This window comes from Agelaius phoeniceus, chromosome 7 (genome assembly GCF_051311805.1).
Source record: "Agelaius phoeniceus isolate bAgePho1 chromosome 7, bAgePho1.hap1, whole genome shotgun sequence".
Lineage (NCBI taxonomy): Eukaryota > Metazoa > Chordata > Aves > Passeriformes > Icteridae > Agelaius > Agelaius phoeniceus.
The window spans coordinates 39,109,566-39,135,944 of NC_135271.1; the positions used below are offsets into that span (position 1 = coordinate 39,109,566).

The 26,379-nt window shown below is 44.9% G+C and overlaps 1 protein-coding gene across 4 annotated transcripts in view; it reads left to right on the top strand.

The window, feature by feature from the left end:
• GLI2 (GLI family zinc finger 2) overlaps nucleotides 1–26,379 on the top strand; it is a 192,056-nt gene that overhangs the window by 106,069 nt on the left and 59,608 nt on the right. For all 4 annotated transcript variants that reach the window (XM_077181631.1, XM_077181632.1, XM_077181630.1 and 1 more), the window contains exon 3: nucleotides 19,686–19,791. In XM_077181631.1, the coding sequence (XP_077037746.1) occupies nucleotides 19,686–19,791 (106 nt within the window). The remainder of the gene's footprint in view (nucleotides 1–19,685; nucleotides 19,792–26,379) is intronic.

Genomic DNA, 26,379 nt, shown 5'->3' on the forward strand with positions numbered 1-26,379 from the left:
GGTTCAGATGATTATTCAAAATGCATGAAATTTGCGTGGAATTTCGTTAATCTGCCTTTATAGGAAAATTCCTTTCCCATTTCCTGAGGGCAGGCCTATATTGTTGAAGGCAGCATTCTTCAGCAGGGGGATATCATTTATTATAAAGGATCATGGGTCAAAGTATCTTAACCCAGATCAAGGGCAAGGTCTGTGGGGACTGCCTGGAGCCTTTCGTGATAACTCACAATAAAGAGCCAATTACAGAGCGAGCGGCTGACACCAAACCCACACCGTGGCTGCAGACAGTGAATGCACCTACTTGGGTTGTGCATCTTGGGAAGAGAGAAATTACTGTAGGTTCAAATTCCTGAGCTGGGTGACCATGGCTACCTGACTAATTATGCCTTTTGAGGGAGAGATCCATGTTGCTTAACACTCGCTATATTTTTCTCAGTAGTTTAACCTTGATATCTTTCCTGGGATTAGAGAGTGATGAAAGGTTGAATTATTTGTCTCTGAACTCCCACCACGAGCTGTCTGACTGCATCTGTTCAAGTTCCTGGTTTCTCAATATAGGTGTTGCATGCGATGCTCTGAGGGTGTAAGACACCAAGATTGTATCACTCTAAACTACTTTTATTTGCTTGGGATACATTTTACTATTTGAAAGAGTCAGCAGTTCCAGGAAAAAAGAATAGATGCATGAATGCCAAGTAATTGAAAGAAAATTTAAAAATTAAGGGGTTTGCATACATATGCACAGATTTCTGTCCAGTCTTTTTTAAAGCCAGGCAGGCAGTGGTATTGTTGTTAAGAGATTCTTATAAAACTAAGGCAGCCTTTTTTCTCCTGTTCTTCTGCTGGGCAGTGCTCAGAAGGGAAACCTCTGAAAGGTCATTAAATATGAAGGCATATCTCTGGCTCAGGACACAAGATGGTAAATTGCCTTGGGGGAGGACTCTAGAGTATGATGGCAGGCATCTTCTGGCCCTCTCCCATCTTACTGCTGGAGATGGGTCACCATGAGCTTTGTCTGACCTGCTGGAACTGCTTAGAGGTCCTTGGGCACTGCAGGGTATTGCAGCTTCTGGTCAGGAGGTTGGGAGGAGGAGGAGGAGGCTGAATGTACCATCCACTTCTAAGCAGTAAAATCTGCTTATTGTGCTGTTTTGGAAAGCCAAACAAAACTTGTAGAGAGCTGTGTTTCATTCCAGTTTTGTGCATACACTTTGGACGTGTCCAGCTGCTTGGCCAAGGCAGGTGTTTTTGGGTGCAGCCCTGGTGCACAGAGAGCTCTGCAGGGGAGTGAAGGCTGTGGGAGGGTAGAGGTGTGTGGGATGTCTAACGCTGCTCTCAGTGCCAGGCTGTGCTAGGAGGTACTGCAGCCTCTCCCTATGTCATTAAGGCATATCTTTGCCACAGACAGTTATTGGAAAAGGCTTTTTGCAAGGCTGAACTGTAAGCAATAAAACTTGCATTCTGATACAGCCATAGTGCACTTAGGTAATAAAAATAGCCTTGGTGTCAAAAGGTTTCAGTAAATGTGGCTAAAGATATTAGCAGTCACTGCATTTGTCTTTCATTTCTCTGTAGACCGGGGATGAGGTGAGGTGATAAAAATGGTCATTTTGTTTCCACTGGGAGCCAGAGTCACAGAAGTTTACTTAGGATGGGGAGGGATCAGTCCTGATGTTTCTCAAGGCAGATCATCTCTCTGCTCTTCTGCCTCCTTGACAGCTCAAATATGCTTCCAGCTATGATGGTTTAATGTAGAGTGTCCCAGTTTGGGCAGCAGAATTGTCTTTTCCTCTTGACCCAGGGTGGAAGGCTGGAGCACAGGAGAGTGCCTGACAAGGGTGGATGGAGACCTGGCCCTGCCTCTCTCACCACCTCTGCATGACTGGGGTGTGTTGTGTCACTTGAAAGTTCAGGCTGTGAAAAGAGGGATAGCTCTGCTGTGATGGAGATAAGGATATGCACCATCACTTTCCTGAATTGAGAGCTGTTTTCCAAAGCCTGAATCTGCCACCAGTCACAACTGGAGCTCCCTGAGGTCAGTGAAACTGTTTGCAAACTACGGTATTACAGGACATAAGCAAATGTAGCAACACTTGACTTACAAATAACAAATTAATGTTTTCTTAGGACCAGACACTAATAAAAAAAAAGAAACATATCATGGCTGAAAGTGAACAATTAATTTCCCTTATTTGCCCAGCTGCTAACAGATTTCTTTCATGTGATCACACAGTCATTTGAATCAGAGGAAAATGTATAAACCAGTTTGCCTCCATTTCCCAGTTGTATGTCAATCACATGGCATTTGCCAGGTGATGGGAGTACCTGTGATTTGGATTATACTCTAGAAGTCCCTTCTTGGCTGGGAGCTGTAGTTGCAACAGTTTAATAATATTAATTACCACGTGTATGTACTATCAAAGCTGTGTTTGGCAACTCTTTTGGGCTATGGATGTGGTTTGCCCTGATACTAGATGAGATAAAGTCAAGAGAAGATCAGAGAAGAATGAATTCCGAAAAATGGAGAAAACCCAGCAATCTGGAAAATTGCTGTGCCCACAAACGCACTTTCTGGCCAGCCAAGTAACTGAAAATCTCATAGGAATGAGTGTCAATAATTAAACATGGCCATAGTGATTTGTGGCCACTAGAGTTCAATTAGCAGTTTAGAAAGGTGGCTGCAATAGCCTGTCATCCCTTTCCTTCACATCACAGCTTCCCTTGCTCTGTTTCTTACACCTCTTCTTTCTATTTAGTAAGCGAACGTGTCAGGATAAGTACCACCTGATTCCTGGAGAAATGGAATAGGGCACTGTGAACTCACCAGTGTGGTTAGGTCTGCCGTGACCTCCACTAGTTGTGGCTTTGACAATCCAAGTGATGCCAACACGAGGTTATCTTGGTGCTTTCTTTCCTTCCTCTTCCTCAGCAGCCCCAGCAATGTTTCAAGGTGCTGGTGCCTACCTGGCACTGTTGTTCCCTGTGGAACAAAAGCACTCTTCTTGCAGTGTGATTTCTTTGGCTCCTCAGTCGCTGACCCAGATCCCTTTTCCTTTTGAGCACACACAGGCTGTTTGTTTGCAAGGGAAGAGTTGTGAAATCAGGGTTGGTGCTGGGAAAATGCTCATTTAGGTGTTCAAAGGCATCTGCTGCTGCAGCTTTGCTGCTCAGGATGCTCCCAGGCAGCAGGTACCCTGTGTGAGGGACCTATTCATACTGATACCTGTACTTGTGGGTCTGGGTGAAGAAAATATTCCTCAGATTGGGAGCTGGGAAACTGAGCATCCATGAGAGCGCTGACCGCTGCCAGCAAGGTTGCATGGGTGACATGACACGTGAAGACATGAGTGCAGAGATTAAGGCACTACAGCTTCCTCAGCTGTCAGTGCAGCCTCATTCACATGCATTAGAAATTCACTTAAAATTTTCAAGAGGGTAAGTGGAAAAGTTGCTCTAAAATGACTCTCAACCAGAGTGTCGCCAGCTCACAGGAGCGCTCATGTAGGCCATGTTTGAGTTATCAAACCCAACAGCTAGAGGCAAATGTCAGCTTATCATAACTGCTCTGTAAACAGAAATCATCACGTAAGCTTTTGTCTCAGCCATCACATGCAGGTGACAGCCCAGGAAGCCTATTAGCAAATGCCAACACACCCACCACACCGGGCGAGTTACGTGCCTGGGTTAAACACCGCGAGGGGAGCACGGAGCCTCAGCAGGGGAACAGCAATGAGTCACCTCAAGTCAGAGAAGTGCTAAGTGATTTTCTCATGGGAAAAACTGAGAGCTAGCATCACTGGGATTGAAAATGTCTTCTTTTTTTTTTTTTTTTCCCTTTAAAGTTTCTTATTGAAAATACCATGCAGGATAAAAGAGGGGCACCGGAAGAGGGTGCGTATACCCGTACCACTCTGGATGGGTGTATTACAGACTGAATTTTTCCAGTGAGAAGATAAATTATAGAAGTAACCTGAGCCAAATGAATACCAGAGCTGGGAGTAAAATTGCAAGAATTACAGTACATACTTCAAAGTAAAGTGCTTGTACTAAAAGCCTGATAGCAGAACCTGTTTCAAAGTTAGAAGTGTGTTGTCAGTAAAACACAGTGTTCACAGATGTTTTGATCTGCCACTACTGCATTTCTGAAGAACTTAATATACCCATTTCTGCTGTTACCCTATTTTGCAGGCCCAGTTCACAAGTGGTTGTGTAGATCCCATCCTGAAATGGCCCAAGGGGCTCCAGGTCAAAGCAAATCCGAGAGTCTTCTCCTGTCAGGATGTCTGTCTGTTTTTCCTGAAGGCACTGAAAATGAAAGAAAAGTTCAGTATGATGCTATAGCCATTGTGCAGTGGCTTTTCAACTCAAAGCCTGTGCTAGTGTTGCTTTCAGCAGATGATGAATGAATAAATTAAACCCTAAATGATATCTGAAGCTGTTTGCCATAGGAAGTTCCCCATCTTGCAGATCTCTCCAGGTATCTTGAAGTTATCAGCACACATCAGCCGGGCTCTGAATTGAAAATGGGGAAACAACTCTGTTTTCTGCTTGCTGATAGAGACACATGCTACAGAATTACCCAGCTTGGAAGTGTAATGAGGTCTTTTATGCATGGGGAATTTGGTATCAGTGATAAATAGAGTAAAAACAAAAAAAGAGGAAAAGGGCAATGCGTTAACTACAAATTAATAAACTCATCCAAATTTATGCAAAATATGAGGTTCCAGAGATCTGGCTCACATTTTTAAGTGTTTGCTTTTTGTGTATCTTTTAAGATTAGATACTTTTTAATAAGAGACGCTCTCCAAAATTGATTGTGGGATGAGGTGGTTGTGATGATCATTAGGTTTTTTCAGTGCAAATGTATTTTGGTTAACTGTAGCTTAGCCTAAGACTGTTTTAGGCCCCCACATTGTCACTTCTAACCCAAGAGAAAGGGGTTTACACAGATTGCCTTAAATAATAAACTGCACATAAATGAAACAGCACAGTTTTGTGGTTTGATCTGGACAAAGTAATCTGCTTCACTTCCCAGAGTTATGGGATAGATTGACTGGCTGAATTAATATGAGGAGTGATACAGGATATTTGAACTCTTGTCAGTTATTTCATTCTGTTTTTTCCCAGCAGTAAAATGGATTTGTTCTGAAACCTGGAAAAGAAAGAAATAAACTTGGCAGATGTAGCCAGTTTATGATTTATTCTGAGTTTGTAGCCTGATCCAAAAGCCACTGAAGTCTACAGAAATCTTTTGGGGGATTTCAAAAGGAATCTCATCAGACTCTTGATTAATATGCTGGGGAATTGGGGGGCACACGTTTGGGGCCAAGGGAGTCTTGCAGATCTAATCCCTTTTTTTCCAGGGTTTGCATTCTCTTGGTGTACATCCTTTCATGCAAGTCTCTCAGTGTTCCCTGAACCATATGTATTTGGATTAAAAGGTAATATGAGAAGTGCTAAGAAAAGCTGGAGCCAATTCCCATTTTATTGCAGGAAGGCCTTGAAATGATGTGAGGAGGGACAGTGTGTCTGACATCTGGGGCTGTGGGAACGTTGCTTAGTGGCTGCAGTGGACATGGGGGTTTCTTGTCAGTCCTGTTTCCCTTGTGTCCAAACTCCTGTGCTCGTGTGCCAACTGAGAACATTCGTGGGTGGAAAGGAAACGGGGGACGAAGGAGGAGAGGTTTGGATCCTGTGATCTCCTAGCACAAGCCCCACTGCAGGCAGGCAGCTCATCTCAGGGTGGGGGTGGAACAGGGTAACTCCCAAAGTCCTGTGCTCTGGTGCACTTTGGATCTCAGTTTCATGAGGCAGTGTAAGTGTGTGTGACCTTAATCAAGCTGATTAACCTTGCTGAAGCATCTGGAAATGGAGACGAGAAATAATTGTAGCAGAATTTAGCATGCAGCATCTTTTAACTTTGCAGTTATCTGCAGTCTTTTCTGGATGGGAAAATTTCCAGATTTTTGTAGGATGGGAAAGGCCACTATGTATGGAAACTAAACAGGCTTTGCATCTTGATTTATTCCCAGTCTTATTATTGTGTGACAGGATCAGTTATCTCTCAAGGGGTGGTATTAATTAATGTTTACAAAACATTTGCAGTACTTGGGGAAAATGCATCACAGAACCGTGTTTTTACTTGAGCTATTTATTAGATGGCACCCTAGGTGTGAAATCCCCTCCTTGTAATCACGACCAGGTTTGAGAGTACATTGTGAGCTTTCAGACTGCTTTTGGAAGAGCTTGTCTTTTAAAATCTTATTATATTTTCCTTTTTTTTTTCCCTCCGCTAAAGTGGGAGGGAATCACAGATGATCTTTCACATGATTCTTCCAACACCCAGTCATTCATCAGCAGAGACTTAAAGATAATAAACTTTTTGTTTCAGGCAATTACTTAATCTCGACAAACTCCTGTGTTAAGCAGGGCTATTAACTGAGCAGGCTATAAATCAGCGTGTTGCCAGGTGGGTGAGTCTCCTGAACTGCAATCACTCTTAAGGACCTTCCAGAGACCCCTTACAGTCTTAAGCACCCTCATTACACAAGCAGCATGCTAACAACCAACACTTTGCATGAGCTGCCCAGAGAATCTGCTGCAAACTGCACTGGGACCATTTTTAATACCGGTCAGAAAATTTTCATACGAAGGCAGGATGATACATGGGAGTTATTAGCCTGCACCAAAACCACAGCTGGGTAAAACAGATAACTTCCTCACCCCTCTCCTCATCAGACCTTCTGCTTAGTTAAGAGCAGCAGGCTGCCTTATGTCTGGTTAAAAGCCATCTCATGCAATATCCTCTCAGTCTTTATCAGCTAGGACTGCTTTGGGGACTGGTGTCCTGAAGCATGAAAGCTCCCAAAACTCTTCTTTGAAGGCTGCCTAGATGTTTATCACCTGGGTATAAGTGCAAGAAAGAAAATACCCAGCCCTGCAATTTTATCACAACTAGTAGAGAGCAGACATCTTTTCTTCCATTTCCAGCAAGAAGTTTGGTCAAAATGCACAGCAGACACTGAAAGGGTTTTTTCCAGGCTCGATCTGTTCAGTTTTACAAATTACATAAACAGACCTTTCATACGAAGGGGAAATTTTTCAAGCCATTGCCTATAGGAACAGTTTGATTTCAATTTGTTTTAATGCCTGGAGGAGCATATGCATAAAGAAAGCAAACTGACTCCTGTGGTTTGGATTAGAGAGGCTCGAAATGCCAGCGCTGAATTTGAAGCACAGCCTTGTCCTGAAAGATTGAGCAAGTCTTTGTGGCATGAGGCAGTACAGGTGTCCCCACCACGGCAGCAGGCAGCCCTGCAGTGGCAGAGACCATTCAGGTAGGTCTGTGCTCAGGGCGGGCTGGCATGCCCTTTCTTGTTGGCATTGGCACCTGAGCTTTCACAGGATTTAGGCATCTGCTTGGGAGTTTTTCTTCTGCAAGACAGCTCTTTCCAGCTCCTGCAAGTTGTGTTGGCTGGTTGAGCAGACAGCTCGTAGCGTGCTACCTGATGGATTGGGGGAAGTGTATTTAGTTAGCAATGGCCAGTCAGCCCAACTGCTCCATACATGTTGAAGCAGCTGTGCCTAGTAGGACCTGCAAGCTGGGCTGTGAGCATCAGCTGCTGAGGAGGGGTGTGTTATCTTTCATTGAGATGTACTCCTGAGTCCAGTCAGCCCTGCAGTCACAGAAAACATCCTGGCCACCATAATAGGGTGTGCTGTGTTGTGGGGACAAGTGGCCAAGGGAGGTCAGGGCTAATGCTTTCAGTGGCAGCCTGGGCTGGAAGTGGCTGCTGAACAGCAGCCTAAAGGCTTTTGCTTTTTTCTTCACCATTGATCTCATGGAAAACTGGTTCAGGGAGCTGATCCAGCCAAAACCCGTGCAATAAAATTTTAGGTGATTAGTTTTCAACTGGATGAACTCCCTGAGCTGGCTCAGTGTGCGATTGAGTGAGTGCCAGTGGCACCTCAGGGGAGGGGTGTGAATGCATGAAAGGGGGCGTGAAAGCTAAAAGACATCTCCATCTGTAGATCACTCCTAGAAATGTGCCTTGGGATGAAACTCCTCAATAAGGTTTTATTTGCATGAGTGGAAGGTGCATGGTCAGGGCTCTGCTAGATTTGCTGCTCAGATGAGTGTTGTCCAGAAGGTGCTGTGTGATAGCTGATGTGCTCTCCCTCCATCTTCATTTACCTGCCTTGCCCTTTGGTACTCCACCAGTCTTGTGGTTTCCAGTCTGAAGCTGCTCAACTTTCCTGTCCCTCCACATCTCACCACCAGAGATCTTGGGCTTGTTCAGGTTGGATGCAGCTGAGGGCAGCAGTGTTGTCTGGTGCTCCTGCTGCCTCCTGGTCATAAATGCCAGATAGTGCTTTCTCCCATTACACCTCAATCTAATGGCAATATGCAATTTGGCCTTGTATAATAGGTGATCTGAAGCATTTGCACTTCAGGGAGCCGAGGAAAATTCCTTTGAAAGTTTGGAAGGAAAACTGCTCAGATGTAAACTCAAGCTCCAGGAACACCTGAGCAATACTGAGCTATGTGCTCAGGTAACTATGGACTCAGGCTCTGGTTCTCTGCTCCCCAGAGTCACTACTGCAGGAGGCAGGACTGCTGTCCGGGCCATGTTTGCACAGGCATCAAATGCATTTCTCTCTCCTCTGGATACCCAGAAAAAGAAACCTGTTGAGCACTTTGGGAACTCTCACAGCCAGATGTTGGGGGACCATGGGAGAAAGGCAAGGGGTATTGGGGAATACTCTGGGCAGTCAGCTGAGGTTCACACACTCCCGTTTCACCAGCTGGCTTGAAGTGAGGTGGGTTCCACAGTGAAATGAGCTTTACTGTGAAACAGGCAAGGTTTGTCATCCATTGGCCTGGTCCCAGAGAAGTCAGGGACAAATCTCTTTGCCTACTTATTTTCCAAGTTACTACATCAGTTGGAGGCTCAGGCAGTTTATTCAGTGCATAAACTGAATCCTAGTGGCTCCCCAGGGAGCAGGATGATAACAACTTGTGGAAAATGTCTCCCTTATAAGTGTTCATAGAAGTTTTTGACAAACTGATTTTTCTCTTCCTGCCCGTCCAGGCAGGCACAAGCTGAACCACCATCTGGTCTGCCCCACCTCCCTGCCCGCCCCTCGCGTGCCGGGATTTCTTCCTTCCTGCTTGGGATTTTTCTTCTTTTTTTTTCTTTTTTTTTTCTTCTTTCCATTCTCCGGCAGCAGCTGTTGGGAGAACAAGCCCCAAGATCCATCTGGTCCTTCGAGCTTATCAGGCTGTGTCTTTTCCCAACAAAGCAGCAGTGGCCATGCTTTCATACAAGAGTTACATCATATAACAGCAACTTGCCTGAAAAGCAAACTGCCTTTTATTTGCTTGTGCTGCCTTTCTCCCTTTAGAATTGCAGCCACAGCCGAACCACAATGTAGCCTCAGATCTGAGTCAGTCTAGAGGGCTGCTTTTCTCTTTCTCTGTTTCTGTTCTTTCTTTTTTTTTACCCTTTTATTTTCTTTCCCTCCTCTACTTTCTGGAAGAGTTGGCACAGCCCTGTGTTATTAGGACATAAGCTAGCTTGTTCTAGTGGAATTTCCTGTCTGATTTTAATTTCCCCCTCTTTTTTTTTTTTTTTTCTCTCCTCAAAGTGAGACAGAAAAGCTTTTTAATTGCACTGCCGTAGGTTGGCCTTTCGGGATATTATTATTCTTATTAAGTACTTCCTGTTGGGAGGTGGCACATGAGTAGAAATAACAAGGATCTCGGTGCAGTCAGGGCTTGTGGCCTCTTTGTTTGTTAATAACTGTCAGATTGGCAGCATCCTCAAAACACATCTTGGCCTGACAGCCTGGCAATTAAGTGATTTTCAAGACTCTCGGCATTTGCAGCTCACCTGTGGAATTAATAAGCTGCATTAGGCCTTTCCTTTTGGGTTTCTTTTCTGCCATTCAGTGATCATATCACCTCACCCAGCTAATACAAAGCTAGCACTAGTGGGAAAGTCTCACTCTGGAAATGCTCAGCATGGATGTAGGAACTCCTGATCAGGTATGGTGGAGTAGGCTGGTACATCCCAGGTGGGATTGGCATCCTGCTCCTTCTCCAGCAGCAATGTGTGAGTGGAGCAGGTTTCCTTTCCTTCCAGTGCTGCTGTTTCAGATTTCATTGTGTCGCAAAGAATTCAGTGCTTATTTAGCAGAGAAAGGCAATTTTGATTTCTTTTTAATTTTCCAGGAAGCACAAATGCGCAGCAGTCCCTTTCAAATCTTTTTCAGCAGATATTGTTGAAATAAAGTCAAGGCATTTCAACTTCATCACTTCCATATTCTTGTAGTCTAAAATATAATAGATCTTAAACCATCTTAAACTTTTCTTTGCTGCTTCTTACAGAAGGTGCAGCTACCTCTAAAACATTAACTGATGAAAAAGTGTTCTGGCCTAAAGCTTCTCCCAGCTCCAGCTATTTGGGATTGAAGAAGGTGGCTGGTAGCAGCAAGGCTGATCAAGGGACTTTTCTAATTACTGCTCTTCGAAAAGCCATCAGAGATTTGGTGTTTGGGCACCCCACTGCGGGACTTCCTTGTGCTTGTGGGTTTCCTCCTGGCCGCAGGAGAGCTCTGCTTTCATCTTATTTACTCTTCCCAGAGGTATAAAAAAATAATGGTTTGTCCCCCTAAGGCTGCCACTTATCAGTAACCTGAAGACCCCAGGAATTCTTGCAGAATAATAGTTAATGCATTGCCTTCATGCACAAATGCTAATCTGTTTGAAAATACTTCTTTAGACCTGAATATATTCATCCCCCCACACCATTTTGAAATTTTTGGAAGTTTTGGGTACAGCCTATTTTGCACAACCAAATCGAGGACTTCTCATGTCAGCAGGCTTCAGAAAATTCATTTTTTCACCAAGAAGTGAAATGCCCCATTTTTGGTCACAAAAGAAGGGTACTGCAAATCCAGCTGCTGCATGGCAGCATGGTGAAGAGATTCCTGCGGTCCTCCTGTCCCTTCCAGCAGCAGCTGTCCCTGCTCCTTGGGTGGATGAGGCAGGAAAGCTCCTCATGATGAGTTTCAGAGATGTAGATAGCAACAAAGGAATTTCAGGGTTTGATTTTTTAACGACAATTCTGTGTTCTTATGGAAAATGTCAATGAACTCTTCAATTTTTAATCTAAATTTTCCAGTAGAGGGAAAGGCCATTTTTAGCCTCACTGTAATTGCTCCGTCTCTTTTGCCCATGAAAAGATGGACAGTTTTAATGCCCTTACCAAAGGTCAGGCAGTGCATGGGAGAGCGCTGAGTGGAGCTGCCAGGAACTTCAGGATGGGTTAGACATCGAGCTGAACAAGAATATCCTACTTCCATTAGGGCCTGAGTTCATTTAAGTGCGCTGTCTTCTTCTTGGGGGTGGGGAGGAAATTTATGGGCAAATTCCTTCAGTGTTGCCTCGAGTTGGCCACGGGGCTGCGGGGGGAGCTCTGTGATCTAATCTCGCCCCATCCCAGCTGCAAGAGCCAGCTCGCTCGGCAGCCGCCTGCCTGCCCGCCCGCCCGGCCGTCGGACACAGCCCGCGGCGCTGCCGCAGCTGGGCCGGGCTGAAACGAGTTCCGGCTGCAGGGCCACCAGAGCCCTGAGCGTGCCTGCCGTGTGCCGGCAGGGCCTGCGCGCTAGGCAGGCCTGGCTAAGGGCATCCCTCAGCATCTTCAAATGAATTTTTTGTTGTTGTTGTTCTTCCACCTGAGCTGAAGCAGTAGAATGAATAAACTTTGTAAGAGGATAAGCTCTTCTGGGCCATCCTCAAGAGGATGGATGCATGGTTGTTGTGATTGGGATGACTGAGAGGGGCATCCTGCCGTTTGCAGTGTCTGAGGGAGATGTTTGCTATCTTTCATGTATTTCATAATGGCATTTTATATGCAGTAACCCCAGGAATGGGCTTTATTCTGTGTCAAGTAAGTGTCCACATGTGCATGTGAAGTCTGTGTCCCTGCAGGGAGCTGCACAGGGAGCCCGTGGCCCCTGGTTGTGTCTGTGGTAGTGAGGTGCATGCAGGGGCTCCAGCAGTACTGCAGTGGAGAGACAAGCCTTATCCTCTGCCCCTCCCTGCACCCCAGCTTCTCTCAATGTGGAGTCACACTGACTCTGTCCTGCAGGTGCTTTGAGATGTCAGTACAACAATGCTTTTCAAAGCATTATTTTTTGTGATTTTATAGCTGAAGGGCAATGTGGTTTTTCAGTATTTAGTGTTTACTTTTCACATATCTGCATCCCAGCAAGGCCCCTTCTCCTTCCAACTCTCCTACAGGGCATTTACCATTACTTGAGCTGTTTGCCCAACAGAAGTTAGTTGTGTGATCTTTATTTCTTACCTGGATGGGATGCTGTACCCAGCCTGCTGTTAAACTAAGCATGTTGTCTTCTCCAACATCCTGACATGCGTTGTCTGAAAAACATAGTTTTATAAATCAGGCTACCACCATCTTTCTCCACTAGTTATGTTATAAGAAGAGAAAATTTGTTCTGCATCCCTTTGGGTGGCAACAGCTGGCTGGATGTATTTCAAAGTGGTCTGTAGTGCCTGGGGCAGGAAAGAGATCTCCCCAGGTGAGCTGGTGGGGGCCTGCCTCCTGCTTCTCCTTGCTATAATGTTCCCAGTGGGCCAAAATGAATATTTCCTATTATTCTTCTTGTGTAGTTCCTCTTTTATTTTTGTCAAAGCCATTGAGCAGGTAATAAAACAACAGAATAATTAACCAGTGATAATTGAAGTATGCTGTATGAAAACCAAACTAAATGCTAACAAGCCAAACAAAAGGAAAGTAGGCATGGTGCAGCCCTGTTTATAGGGCTGTCTGCTGGAATCATTATAGACGTTGATATAATAATACTGAGCACTTAATTACCACATCATTTTTAAAGAGCTGTATAAACATTAACCAAACCTCTGAGGTAGGGAGGTATTATTATCTCCATTTTAAAGAAGGGAAATTCTGACAAAGCAAGGTTAGTCAGTAATTTAGTGTTGTGAAGACAGGCAGCTGATGGGGCAGGAGTAGGGGTTGCAGCTCCTTCCACAATTTTGGAGACAGAAAAACAGAGCTGCTGAAGCACCTGGGGTTTTTTTGTGAAATGCATAGTGCTGCCATTCAGAGAAGGGGCACACTTACCCAGACACCTCTCTATGCTTAGAAAATTCTCGGATTGGTGTAATTAGCCATTGCATAAATATCTCTTTTTGAAGGAGGAATATGGTGTATTTCGCAAAGTAGCTAAACAACATTAAAGTCAATCTCTCAAAGGAGGGACTAAGAGGCAGCTACTGTAGCCTTGTATGTCTGTCCCTGCTCCTTCCCTTATTGATCTGAGTGGTGGTTCTGGGAATGGCTGTCCCTGCAAAGCCCTTAACATTCTGCATGGTGGTATATGACTTCATCCGAGGAGAATCCCACGGACGCATCAGCGTGATCTGCTCTGTCATGTTTCTGTGACCCAATTTTCCCTGTTCTTTGTCTCAGACCTTCCCTGACCCCAGGCCTATTATCCCTTCCAATAATTCACCCAGACCATTATTAATGGTGCATTAACTTTGGCTGCGCTTTCAGTGAAGATGTTTTTCTTGTGCTCATTCATTCGCTCAGCTCACTTAAACAGCTAGATCATTATTCTGGGGACGTCACACAAACACAAAAACATCTCCCTTGCCGACACCTACAGTCCTGCAGCGCTTTGCCAGAGGGGCGGCCATCCAAACACAACAGTGAAACGCCCAGGAGGGACTATCAAAGGGAGTCAAGTAGCCACACACAGACTCAGTGCTCGAGGCTGGGTTTGCCTCCTCTGCTCGCACACTAAGACTGTCCAGGGATGCTCAGAACTCACCAACTCTAGGAGAGCTCTGATGTGAGGAAAATCACCGCAGGAAAGCTAAGGAACAAAGCAGGGGCCTGTCTTTGCTGTTTCACAGCCACTGTGCTTGTTGGATGCCAAGATACACCTCTTTAAATATATACTGTGGATGAGTAAAATTGAGACACTAAAACGTGTAACATGAGAAACTAATGCTGCCTAAGATTTCTTTCTCACTTGATGCTTTGGGCTTCCCTGGGAGATTACTGAATGAAGAACACTTCATGTTTGTTTTACCTTAACCTTGTTCTTGAGAAAGAGATTGAGATTTGGACATCTGGGAGAAAATGTGGGCAGCAAGAAGGGCCTTTGCAGATATCTGTTGTTTCACTATTATTTTTTTCAAAGAAGCTGGACCTGGGAGAAAAAAAAAGAAGCAAAAGTTGTTGTAAGTTGCTGTGTCACACCAGGTGGCATCCCACCTTCCCCAGTAAGAGGGATTTGGCCTCTGACAGCACAGCTCAGTTCACCTGTGGAAGTACTGGTGAAATCTCACGAGCATCCTCTGGGACATGCCTTTCCCATTTTTTCTGTCAGTTGCTTGTGCACAGCTGCTAATGACACTGCAGTGACAGGAGAGTGTGAGCTGGTGTCTGGAAAAGTTTTTTGCCTGCTAACACAAATCAATCCAGTACCCCAGGGCTCTGAAGCTTTTTAGAGATAAAGTTGATAAAGTTGCAGTTTCTGCCTGCTCTAATTGAGGTTCATTGGTATCCTGCTCTTGTTTGACTATGTAGACTTGTGCAAGTTATTTTGCATTAGCCTGCTTCAGTCCCTCTCAAGTTAAAAAACAGCACTGTTTTTCAAATGCATGTTTTCTTCCCTTCCTAAAGAGAGGTGAAGCTTTGTTACTCTTTGCAAGGGATCTTGTGATCCCTTTATGAATGCTGTGTCCCATGCATCATTGACTCCATAGGAAATCAAACCAAAAGGCATGTCAAGAAATCAGAATTTGTGTTCCCTCTTTTATAAGATACCAGTTTTTATGGGATCTTTTTTTCAAATTTGTCGAGAAAAGCACAAGAGGTACTGAATTATCCAATGATATTTTACATTTTCCTCAACAAATTACTTAAACTGTTGATAGCAAAATATTTGTGCACTATTTCTGATGGCAAAGAAGCCTACTTACAGGCTGGACTGCTTGTTTCCCCAGGAGACTGTGGGACACCCATAGGAAAACTGTATATTTTTTAGTCCATATGGCGGCCTGTACAACTCACATGTGCTTCAGATAAAGCAGAGAGCCCAGTACATTCTGTGTGGTACCAAGGGTGTGTGTGGGGCTTTTCAGGGTCTCTTCCCAGCCAGTCTTGGCTGCAGCACAGCAGTTGCAAGTGGCAACTTCTTTAAGTCCTTTCCCAAGAGCTTTCTGAATTGTTTTTGTCAAAGCAAACTGCAAATGAAACCCACTTCAGTGCCGTGGGGTCTGATTTCTTTTCTTTTCTTCTTTCTTTTTTTTTTTTTTTCAGCAAATGTGTGTAAGCTGAAGTATTTGGAATAGAAAAAGCTTGCTAGACCCTTCCTAATTCTCACTTTTGAGCTCAAGAAAGGTGCTGCTATGAGGGATGTCAAAACAGCTCCTTTGCTTGCTATGCAAACCCATATAGGCAGTCTTGTTTCTCTCGAAACACAGATTTATCTGTAGAGATAATCAAAAGCCTGCATCATCCTCAAGTAAGGGCTGTTTGTGATGCCTACCTCCCCGATTCCTGGGATTTTCAGCAAACGGACATCCCCTTTAAACCTGCATTTCTGCCTCCTATCTTTTCTCTTTGAAGCCAGAGAGTTGGCTGGCCTTTGAATAGACAAGGATGAGAACACAGCAGTGGGAGGTCCGTGTCTTGCTCATAAACCTTGGCCAGAAAATCGGCTCTGACAAGTGGGGACAGGTAGCAGCATCTTCCCCCTTATCAAATGGCACGGTGGAGCAGACACATTCCTGCAGGAGCCCGGTGGGGTGGAAGGTGGGGCCTCCTGAATGTGCCTTGTGCTCTGCTTCACCAACTTGGTGTAGAACTGTGTTGTTTCTGTGCAAAACACCTTGTTCTCTCATTGTCCCTGCCCCTTGCGTGCTGCTTTTGATGTGTTCTTTGGCTTTCTCTTCTTTCAGCAGAACCTGGAGAAAATGTTTATCTGTGGTTGCAGTGCTTGGGGACTTTTGGAGGTGCTATGTCATGCCTTTGCACCTCAAACTATTGTATTGCATGGCTTGGTACAGCCCAACCTTTTCCTGGGGAAAAGCTTTCCCCGGGCCTCCTACAAAAATTTCCCTCCCTCTTGTGTAAAGCAATCATCATTAGCTCTAATTGGGCAGCTTTGGGGTTAAATCTACAAAGATTGCTTGGGTTTGGTAAATCCTCTGCCACTGCAAAGCAGATAATGCTAAACAAAAGATTGCCTTGATTAGATTAAAGTTGGCAAATTCATTGCCCTAATCATCATATTGCCCTTCCCGTGGCTATTCAGGAATACATCACCATAACTTACTTGAAGTAATTGAATATAATTGTCTTTTTAACTCGTATGTGTAAAACATCCATCTTTGTTAACAGCATGTGTTGCTGTCCTGCTGCCAGCTCACAGTCCTCTTCTGGAGGGGTGGGAACAAGAAGCAGAGCCAGGCTGACGTTTATGAATTGGTAGTTGATTGCCTATAAAACCATTCATTATTTCTGACCAAGCACCTGGAAGAGAATAAAAATGAACAGCACCAGCCACTGGGGCTCGTAGGCTTGGCTGGTGCTCCCAGGCAGGGAAGCAGAGGGGAAGTCATGAAGGGGAATGTTGCAAAGGGATGTCAAAAAAACCCAACCCTTTCCCTTGCCCTTAGTGGCAGCAAAGCACAGGGCACATGGTGGGGTTACAATTGGGAGTGTGAAGCAGATACCCAAGGCAGAGGCATTACTGAGCTTCCCATGGGCAAAATAGGTTGAAATGCTAAAAACAAACAAAGAGTACAGTGGGAAGGAGGAAGTTCATGGAAATTTTTTCTCCCATTAATAATCTGAGGTGTGAGGAGGGAGAAATTCTCTTCAGATGTCAATTTATACCAACAGATAGCTAGGAAAGGAGGCCAGGCAGCAAACAGCCTGTGTTTCTATTTCCCAGCTCTCCTGAGTGACAAGGAGAGACTCTTTTAGCACAGAAATTTCCAGTATTATCTCAGCAATCAATCATGTAGAAATGCATAGGTACAAAATAAAACATAGCTGGCCTGGCTTTTAAGAGATTCAGTTTGACCTGTTTTTAGTAGTTTTATCATTATTAATAAATTAAATTGCCCTAGGGGACAGGCCAAAGGATTAGAGTGACTCCACATCATTAAAACTCAGCGGCGATGTCCAATACAGTTTCAGCCCAGGTCAGCTCTCACTTTCCTGCACTCTAGGGGATTAACTCAGCCCCAGACCTGTCCATTAGAGGCACAGTGACCATCCTATTTTGGAAGGTTGCTAATCTTCACCTGTAGGGATGCCACCAGCAGCACTTGGGTTGATCCCAGGACCACAGAAGTTTTCTTGCTTCTTTTGGTTTATTTGCATAAATATGGGGTAGGCACTGCAGGAAGCCCAGCCTAGGGGCTCAGGCTGGAAGAGATGTTTGTGTTGTTTGCCACTGGATGTCTGTGCAGGGACAGTTGATATTGTGACCATGCTTTGTATGTGATGATGTAAAAGCTCAACTCCCTCTGGTCCCCACAGCAGCCATAGGTTGTGGCAGGGAACAGCAGTGTCCCTAGGGAGGAGGACAGCAGCTGTAGGTGTCTGCCAGCCTAGGTTGGAGTTGGAGCTGAGCATGGTTTGGGGAGACCAGAGGTTTCACTGTGCTGTATGAGCAGGGGATGGGGTGTGACAGCTAAACTCTCATGTATTTTTGATCTGGAAAAACACGGCTTGCCTCTTAAAATGAAGAATTCCTACAAGTGCCCTTATGTAACAGATCGTCCCTCCTCAGGACACTTAAAGGGTGAATCTTCCTCCTGCAGAAGCAAATCCTGAAGGATCCAAGTTCATTCTCTCCCTGAGCTGCTTTTGGGAGAGGAGGGGAGGGGGGCAGAAGCGGGGGAGGTGGTTAACAGTTACTCTACTGTGTCCTGACATTAGGCAAACTGCAAAAATGCTCCCACTGTATCAGGTAGTGTGAGGTGCCAGCCCTTTGCTGGAGCACGGAGAGCAAGTCTGCTGCAGAGCCCTAAATACTTTCCACCCCGACTACCTTAGCTTAACGCCTTTCAGCAGAGTTGGCAGGAGGGTTGTTTTTGTGTAGTCTCTCACCTCTCCCAGCAGCCTGGCTGACGCGCCTGTGCCGCACTGTGCTCAGGGATTGAGCGTTGCAATGGGAGTAGGAGCCGCAGATCCTCTCGCTGATATGCCGGGAAAGACGTATATGAGGATTACACGCAGGCTTTGCGCGAGGGACCCACGCGGAGCGCAGCCCCACCGGACACAGTCGGCGTAGTGCTGGTGCAGCTGGAGTCACAGATGCAAAAGGCTGAATTTTAAGTCTTTTGTAGAAAAAGAGTTTGGCATTTCTGAAGTTTGCTGAGCAACAGCAAGAGACTTGGCCCAAGCCTTGACACTTTGGTTTTGGATGGTGCTTCCCCAGTCTCCAGAGAGATGGTACCTGTCGCGGAGGCAAGTTACGGTGAAATACCGAGCACAGGCTGGGTTTTGAATTGCTCACTTAGGAGGTTGGATTTGTTTTATTTTTGGTCTCCAGCTAGACAGAAAGGCCAAGAAGCCAGAGAAAGAATGGTAAAACCTGCAACAATATGAAGTAATCTTTAATGAAGAACTTCTGACTGTAAAGGCAGAGCAAGACCAGCCTTTTATCTTTAAACTGGTTGCTGCCACAGATGTAGAAAGGGGCATCTTTAGAGACGCGCAGAGCCCTGTCGGAGGGCGATTGTGCGGGATCGCTATTGCGGTTGTGCGGTATCGCTGTCGAGACTCTGCTAATTCTATTTCTTTCTCTTGCTTCTGTAATTTTAGCAGGAAAGGCCCAGGCGGCCAGGCAGTATTGTTGGGGGTGGTGAGGAGAAATAACCTGATGAATTTTCCATCAGCTCAACTCACTCAAATATTCTCGCCGTTAACTTTTGGGGTCAATAATAAATATTAAAACCTGTAGATTTAATAAGTCAATGTAGGTGTTCGCTGCCTTTTGAGACCACTTTATCTTTCCATCAAAGATGAAACAAGCTTCTCAAATGAATAAAAAATAGGGCCTCAAGTGATTACAAGTGAGAGCAATTTGAGCTCCTCTCTCAGAACCTGGCAGTAGGCACTTCTGAGCCTCTTCTGACTGCCTAGACATTCTGCTTTAGCGCTGCTCTTGCTGTTATATTTTTAGGTAAATATTTCCAACTTGTGTGTACAGACCTTCAGGAACAGTGTTTGCTGCCACTCCAGGCTTGAGGGACGATGCAGGTCTGGATCCCACCAGGCTCTGTTGAGGCTGATTTGCGTTGCAAGTCTAGTTTTCCTTGGTGCTTGCTATAATCTCCTCAAGTTCAAAGAGCGCTTAGCTGCTTGTCTTTGTCAAAAACCCTGTTGGAGATCTTTTATGTCGAAGATGTAGGATTTTTCCGCATGACTTTGATTATTTATTCATTCCACTTCTCTGGTGTATGATAGCGCTGATATCATGAAGACCCCTTGTCTTGCACTGCTCTTGCTCTGAAATTCATGGAGATTTAGTGCCTTTGAAATTGTTTTAAAAGGGAAGGAAAAGTTTTTGAAGTCCCTTTTTTTTTCTTCTATTCCCCATAACAGTGCCGCAGCACATTTTTCCGGCCTTCCACGCTCCTTTGCCAATTGACATGCGCCACCAGGAAGGACGATACCATTACGAACCTCACTCTATCCACGCTATCCACGGGTAAGTCTTACACCTCCACTCCCGTGCCTCACTAAAATGTCAGCCACCTGCAGTATTCCAAATCCCACTGCTAAAGTCCCTGGGACTCACGGCCCTTCTGGCAGGCTGGCCCTACTGGCCACCCTCCACCTCATTGTCCCCATCAGTGACAATACTGACCTGCCCGGCAGGAGGGCTTTACAGCTCTGTTAAGCTGACAGAAGTGCCCTATAGCAGCAGGATGGGAGTATAGGGCTCCTTTGTCATTATCCAGCTCAGCTCCAGGGAACAGGCTTGACTTGTGTTTTTGCACCCGCTGTGTTTCTTGCATTGTGCCTTGCCTGGGTCATTTCTGCCACCATCTTGGCAAAGACCCAGCGCTGCTCCCTCTCTCTGGAGACCTTGTGTACCATTCCTCCCTGCCTGCCAGTTGTGGGGATGGTGGCAAAAGGCTGCTGGGAATGCCGTAATTCAGTTTGATTTCACTGGACAACAGCCTGAATGGGCTGGTAGCATTTTCTAAAAGCAGTCATAAGTCAGGTTCTCATGGGGGTGTCCATGTCCACCCTGGAAGGGTAGGACTCTGAGTTTTGCTGGTGACCTTCTCATGAAAGCCTCCTCTCCCTGAAGCAGCTGATGGGCAGTGAGCACAGAGACTGGTCAGGGGCTACACCCTGAGAGGGGGGGTCATGGTTAATCTCTTCATCCAGGGACGTTACAGCTCAATAGTTCTTGATGACATGAAGGAGATGTTTACAGAGAGATCTGTTTTCACCTCCTGTGAATTTTGATCAGGGCAAGGAAAATGGAGCCAGCAGGGATCTGAGCAGTGATTCTAGTTATAGTGGGGCTGGAAGTGTTTCTTCTAATACCTGACATGCACCTTTCCCATGAGAGGTGAGGAGCAGTGTGATGGGGCTGGCAGTCCCACGGCCATCCCAAAATCCTTCAACCTGCAGCTGTAACACAGGGCTCAGACACTGGCTGAGGGACAGGTCCCAGAGCACTGGCTGTAGGGGAACCACTGAGGGCCAGAATAATTTTTCAAAAACAAGGAAAGAACAGCTAGGGCTCATCATTTAAAAAACTCTCATTTGATCTCCTGGAGTCCTGTTGCAGCCTTGCTGTCTGGCCAGGGGCTGTGCTCACCCAGGTTTGCTGGAGCTGTTAGTGGAGCTGTGCTGCTTCTGGATAGGTGTGAGCAGGGGAACAGACCCTGGGAAGCAAGTAATGCAGACAGCAGCAGCCAGATCTGTGGAGCCCCACAGCTACCGCAGCTTTATTCTGCTTCCAAAATACTGTAAGAAATAAATGATAGGGCATTCGCCCGGATCCTACCAGAAGACAAGTCATTGTCTTTTAGGCTGACAGTCAATTTGACTGGATGGTTAAAGGGGCAGAGCAGCTTCTTCCATGCTGTGTGCAAAGGGGAAATGACAAAGCAAGTTGCTAACATGGGAACTGGGGGGGATTAGGGAGGCTGCATGAAATAGTTCTGGTCTTTCATGCAAAAATTGTAGAAAAAAAGACAGAATAATAACTTGCTGGGAGATAGTTATTAAGCCAGAGCTCTGGCTAATAAAGCATGTATGGAAGAGGGAGATAATCAAAACAGTGGTTAGAAGAGAGGCTGGCAGATGTCCTGATGTTTGTCACAGTTTATTTGTGTGCCCCAGTCCGTGTTTGCCTTCAGTCCTCACATGGAAGTTTGGGGGCACTGCACATACTCTGGGGCTCCACAGCAGTTTCTATGGTGGGGTCATGAGGCAAGGTCTTCTACAAAATGCAGCTGAGAGCTTGCCACTGATGCTACATACCTATGAATCATGACCCCAGTAACCTCAGTACTTTTTCATATTGGCTTTGTCCAGCTGACTGACCCTGGCTAAGTGTACAGCCCTGGCAGATCAGGTTTCAGTTCATCTGCACCAATATTAATAATTTACTGTGTTAGCAGTTACCACATTTGTCTATCAGTGGACCAAGTGTATTAGTATTTGGGTGGAATTGTTGGCAAATACCTGTTGCATTTCTTCTTTGGGATTCCTCTCCTTCCCAGCAGCTCGTCTCACAAAACTGACTTGCGAGGTATGGGAGAGAAAACTTGGTTGCAGGTAAGAGAAAACATAGTCCTCCTTGAAGCTACCTGGGCACTGCACTGAAAGGTGCCTTTGTGGCTGGGGATGCTCCAAAGTCCAAAGCTGCCAAGTGCTTCTAGGCTGTGACAAGTTTTTAGGGTCGAGGGAATGCCGCTTCCATTTGTTTGTTTGTCAAGAAGTACCCTGCGCTATGGCACAGCCATATTGGGAAAATTCTCTGCAGCTATGGTCTCAGTCCTTTTTCCTCTTCAGATTTTATCTGCCAACATCTTAAAATCATGTATTGCCCTTAACTCCTCTTGTTTTTTATTCTATATCTCTTTCGTCTTTCTTCTCTCTCCTCCGGTCTCTGCTCTGGAGGTCACACTGTAGCGCTCACCCTCCTCGCTGGAGGATGTCCAGTGTGAAATCATCCAGACATGGTGGTAGACCTGGGCTAGAGCATACTTGGTGGTTGCATGGCTCCTGTCCAGTACACTGGACAATTTATGCTGTCAGCTCATTCGGGCTGTTGTCCAGTGAAATCAAACTGAATTACGGCATTCCCGGCAGCCTTGTTCAATACTCCGTGGGCACAGATGAGCTTCTAGAAGTTTGTACTTCATCCTGATGGGGCAGCAATCAATCCTTTTTGTTTCAAAAGTAAACAACCCGTAAAAAAACCCCAAGGGCATATGCATATTCTCACTCTAGAAAATTATGGCAAATGTTTGGAAGAAAAATTGCGTCACTGAGTTTTGGCTTTATGATTAATGTGATGGGTGCCTGACAGAGAGCCCCCAATTCATCAAGTCTATATTCTACCTGTCTGCTGCCTTGACAGTACCAAATTTATCTAATTATGTGAACGTTGCACGGCAAATTAAGTGCAGTCTCATTTGTTGCTAACTATGGGGTCTTATTATCTGCCTGCTGTATTATGTCAAAGGTTTGTTTCCTGATTGCTCGATGTGACCTGGCAGTGCATTCCCCTTCATCACTGTTTGCATTCGGCCTAATGAGAGCATACGTTATTTTATCTCAACCGGAGAGAACTCATCTGCAAGGCTCTCTTGAGCAGAACCACCTGTGGGACCCTTTGCTTGGGAACACAGATGGCAATGTGAAAAACTTGAGTAAAAAAGGACCCCCTGTGCCACGATGGGCCTGAAAGACTTGCTGTGTTTCTCCTCAGTGTTGTCATTCCTGGTGTCTCAGTGATTTTCTTGTTAAGCAGCATGACAAATAATTTTCAGGACATGAGTCTTCTTCTAAACCACTGAGGATTTATTACATATGTCCAGAAGCAGATTATGTTGGGGTTTCCTTGAATTCTACTTTTAGAGATTGTTTTGGTGTTTCTCCAGTCATTAGGACAACCCACTTTTCTGTACAACCACTGTTGGTTTTACTTGTTTGGTGGTGAATTTTTTAGACATCTTTAATATTTGGACTTTTTTTTCTTAGCATGAACAATAATTTGACAGAATTGTGGTGCTTGCTTGGCTTGTCTAGAAAAATAAAGTGTCTCATTCAGATGATTGTCCTGGATTGCAATGATAGTGTGCGTGTGGTAATATGGAGGATAGAGGGAGAGGCAGGATTGGAGTCCAGTGGACACCGTAAAGAATGCAGTGCAGAATGGAGTGAGACTGAATATGGGATGAAATCTATTCCAAGAATGTAGAACTAGAGCAGAATGAATAGAAGAAATTGTATTGGTGCATAAAAATGGTAAGAGCCAACATTTCCACAATATAACATTCATTTAACAGTAAGTAATACTACAATACTCAAAGGCTAAGAAAAGACAGAAAAATAAATTTGGAGGTTTTGCGTTATTCTGGAGATACTGGATCAAATTACAGAGCCACATACTCTTTCTTCTCTGTGATCCTCTCTTCCAGAGCACAGGATGGCCCAGGCTCTGTGGAAGAGCAGTGGTGGGTCTTACATGCATTTTCTGCATGCAGCTTTTATTGATTTGTCAGAATTTCACTCTTTGCTGCAGGTTGTAGGTCAGCATTATTTGAGCAAAAATCATCAGCCAGGTGTGTGCAGGCTCAAAGCTGAACCAGAGAAATTCACTTCCTAAGTTAGTATAGGTCCTTTTCTAATAAAAGGGGTGTTTTGTATTTTAGTGAACTTCTTCACAAAAACCTAATGCACTGGGGCCTGGTCTCTGCTTTAAGCTAAGGGGACAGCATCAGCTTTGCAAGACCAAGCCCTTGACTAAAGAGGAAAGTTGCTGGCAGATATGGAAGGTGATTACATGCTTACCTGTGTTTTATTATTATTATTTTTTAAATCACAACAAAAATAACTAAAAACTCCTTAGCTCAGCTTAAAAGTCCCTGCCAATGCAGGAGCCTTTGGGGCTAACCCGAGTAAACAGCATGCCTAGGCTTGACACAGCAAGAAGCTTTTTAACAGTAGCTCCTAAACTGTGGTTAAAACCCATCAGGCATTATGCACTGTAAAAAACAAAAGCAGCCTTGTTTTTCTACCAACATCCTGGTGGTGTTTTAGGATGCAGTTCTGACATTATTTATTAACAAAATATTGTGTTACTCTTCTGTGCAGACATAAAAATAGTAAAAACACCCCAAACCCTGCGCTGATAATCACAAATTCCATGGTTTTCATTAGGATTGAATTATCCCAAAGACCTAAACATAGAGACGACTCCATCTCCATGATAATGTGGAGTTGCCCTTATTTTCCCTCTGGTAGGGATTTTATCTCATTTAATCAAGGATATTCCTCCATTTCCCTGAAATCTTAATATATTATTGCAGATTTTTCCTGATATCCAGCCTACACTTTTTTTCTTTATCTGATTTTATTACCCCTCCCTGTTGAAGTTTGTTTCCTTTTTACTGTGTTAAAACTTACAGGATACTTTTTCAGGACCAGTTAAAAATGTTCCTGAGCTGTTTATGCAGGGTGATTCACAGGCAGAGGAGTTGACTGTTAAACTTTTCATCATAAAAAGACTATGTCTCAAGTGTTTACAAATATGCCAAATTTAATGTCAAACCCAAGATTTTCCATGTTTAATATCTGTTCCAGTCTGGTTCTCTCTTTCCTTTGTTGTTTTTTGTGAGATTCAGCCAAGGGAGGCCAAGTGGGGTTAAGGGAAAATATGTTGTTTAGCCATACAAAAAATAATCATCATCATCTTATAACTGCTTTTAGAAACACCAGTGTCTCTTGCTTTAGAGCTGGAATTTTTTATTGTCACAGATGTGCCTTTTGCTGTTCCCATTCTACAAAAACACACACAAAGTCCCATCAATTTTGCCAGATAGGAATCCTTTGAAAGGTCTTGCTTCCAATACACTCATTGAAGGGATGTCAGAGTTTTGCAGTGAAATTTTCTGACTGCCCTGTGGCCCTGACCACGCTTCAGCTGAGCCTTGCCAGGGCTCACCTGATGGTGCTCCCCGTTCCCTGCTGAGGCCTCTCTGCCATCCCTTCCATCCAGGGGTATTCCTGACTCTGTGGAAGAGAGGAGTTTGCAGAGAGTGCTCTGGAAGCTGCCTTTGTGCAGTATGAGGTGTGCATCGAGTGCCTTGGGTTACCCTCCGCGGGGCACCAATGCCCAGGGCTGCAGCTGGGTTTGGTCATTCCTGCAGCAAGGATGCCTCTCAGCTGAGCCACTGAACGTACATACCAATAAAACCTCTGTGTTTTCATATTTACTTTGCTACTGGAGTAGAAAATCTTTGGCAGGTCATGATTGATGGTACTGTGCTGCTTAGGAGACAGAGCGAGCTCCCTCCGGAGTCAAAGCAAACAGCTGCTCAGAGAGGCCTTCTTACGTGTTTTGCAAAGTTTTACAACTTTCACCAAATAGATACATTGCTCATTTGGGAAACAGGTTTGGGGGCTCCCACATCCAATTTATTCTGTCCCCTTCTTTCCCACATGCTTCTTTCATTTATTTAAGAAAATCAGAATGTGTAAGTTTTCAATGGTTTGCAGGGTCTGGTCCCCTCCAGAAGGCTGGTTCAAACCTCTCCGTGATCTGTAATTAGCAGGAGTCTGTTGCTTTGAGGTGGCTCTTTGGTAACCTACAGGAGGTGATTTGGGGGACTGTCAGTTCCAAGATTAATACTTGATGGTCACTTGATCTCCATCTCCAGGAGACCACAGATGAAATACTAGGCTTCGGCTGTCATGTTCTGGGAGCTGGAAAAATTACTTTAATTCTATCTGTGCTTTATTTTCCTCATCTCTAAAATGCTGTCAGAGTACTACCCATCCTTTTGATATCTGAGAGCTAAGAAAAAGATTCCTTTGGCTTCCAAGATTGGTCTTGTAGCCATTTTCAGGCACCAGGGAAGAGGTACACAGCGCTACCTGCCTGTGCAGAAACTGAGAAGCTACGTGCCTAACTTCTGGCCTCAGTGGGAGGACAGGCTGATCAGGTCTTTGGAGAATGGGGAAGGCGTAATCCAAAACACTGATCAGGGCTAGTATGTTTCTGGAGTCTTTTCCTGTCTTATAAACTATTCTGCAAAAAACC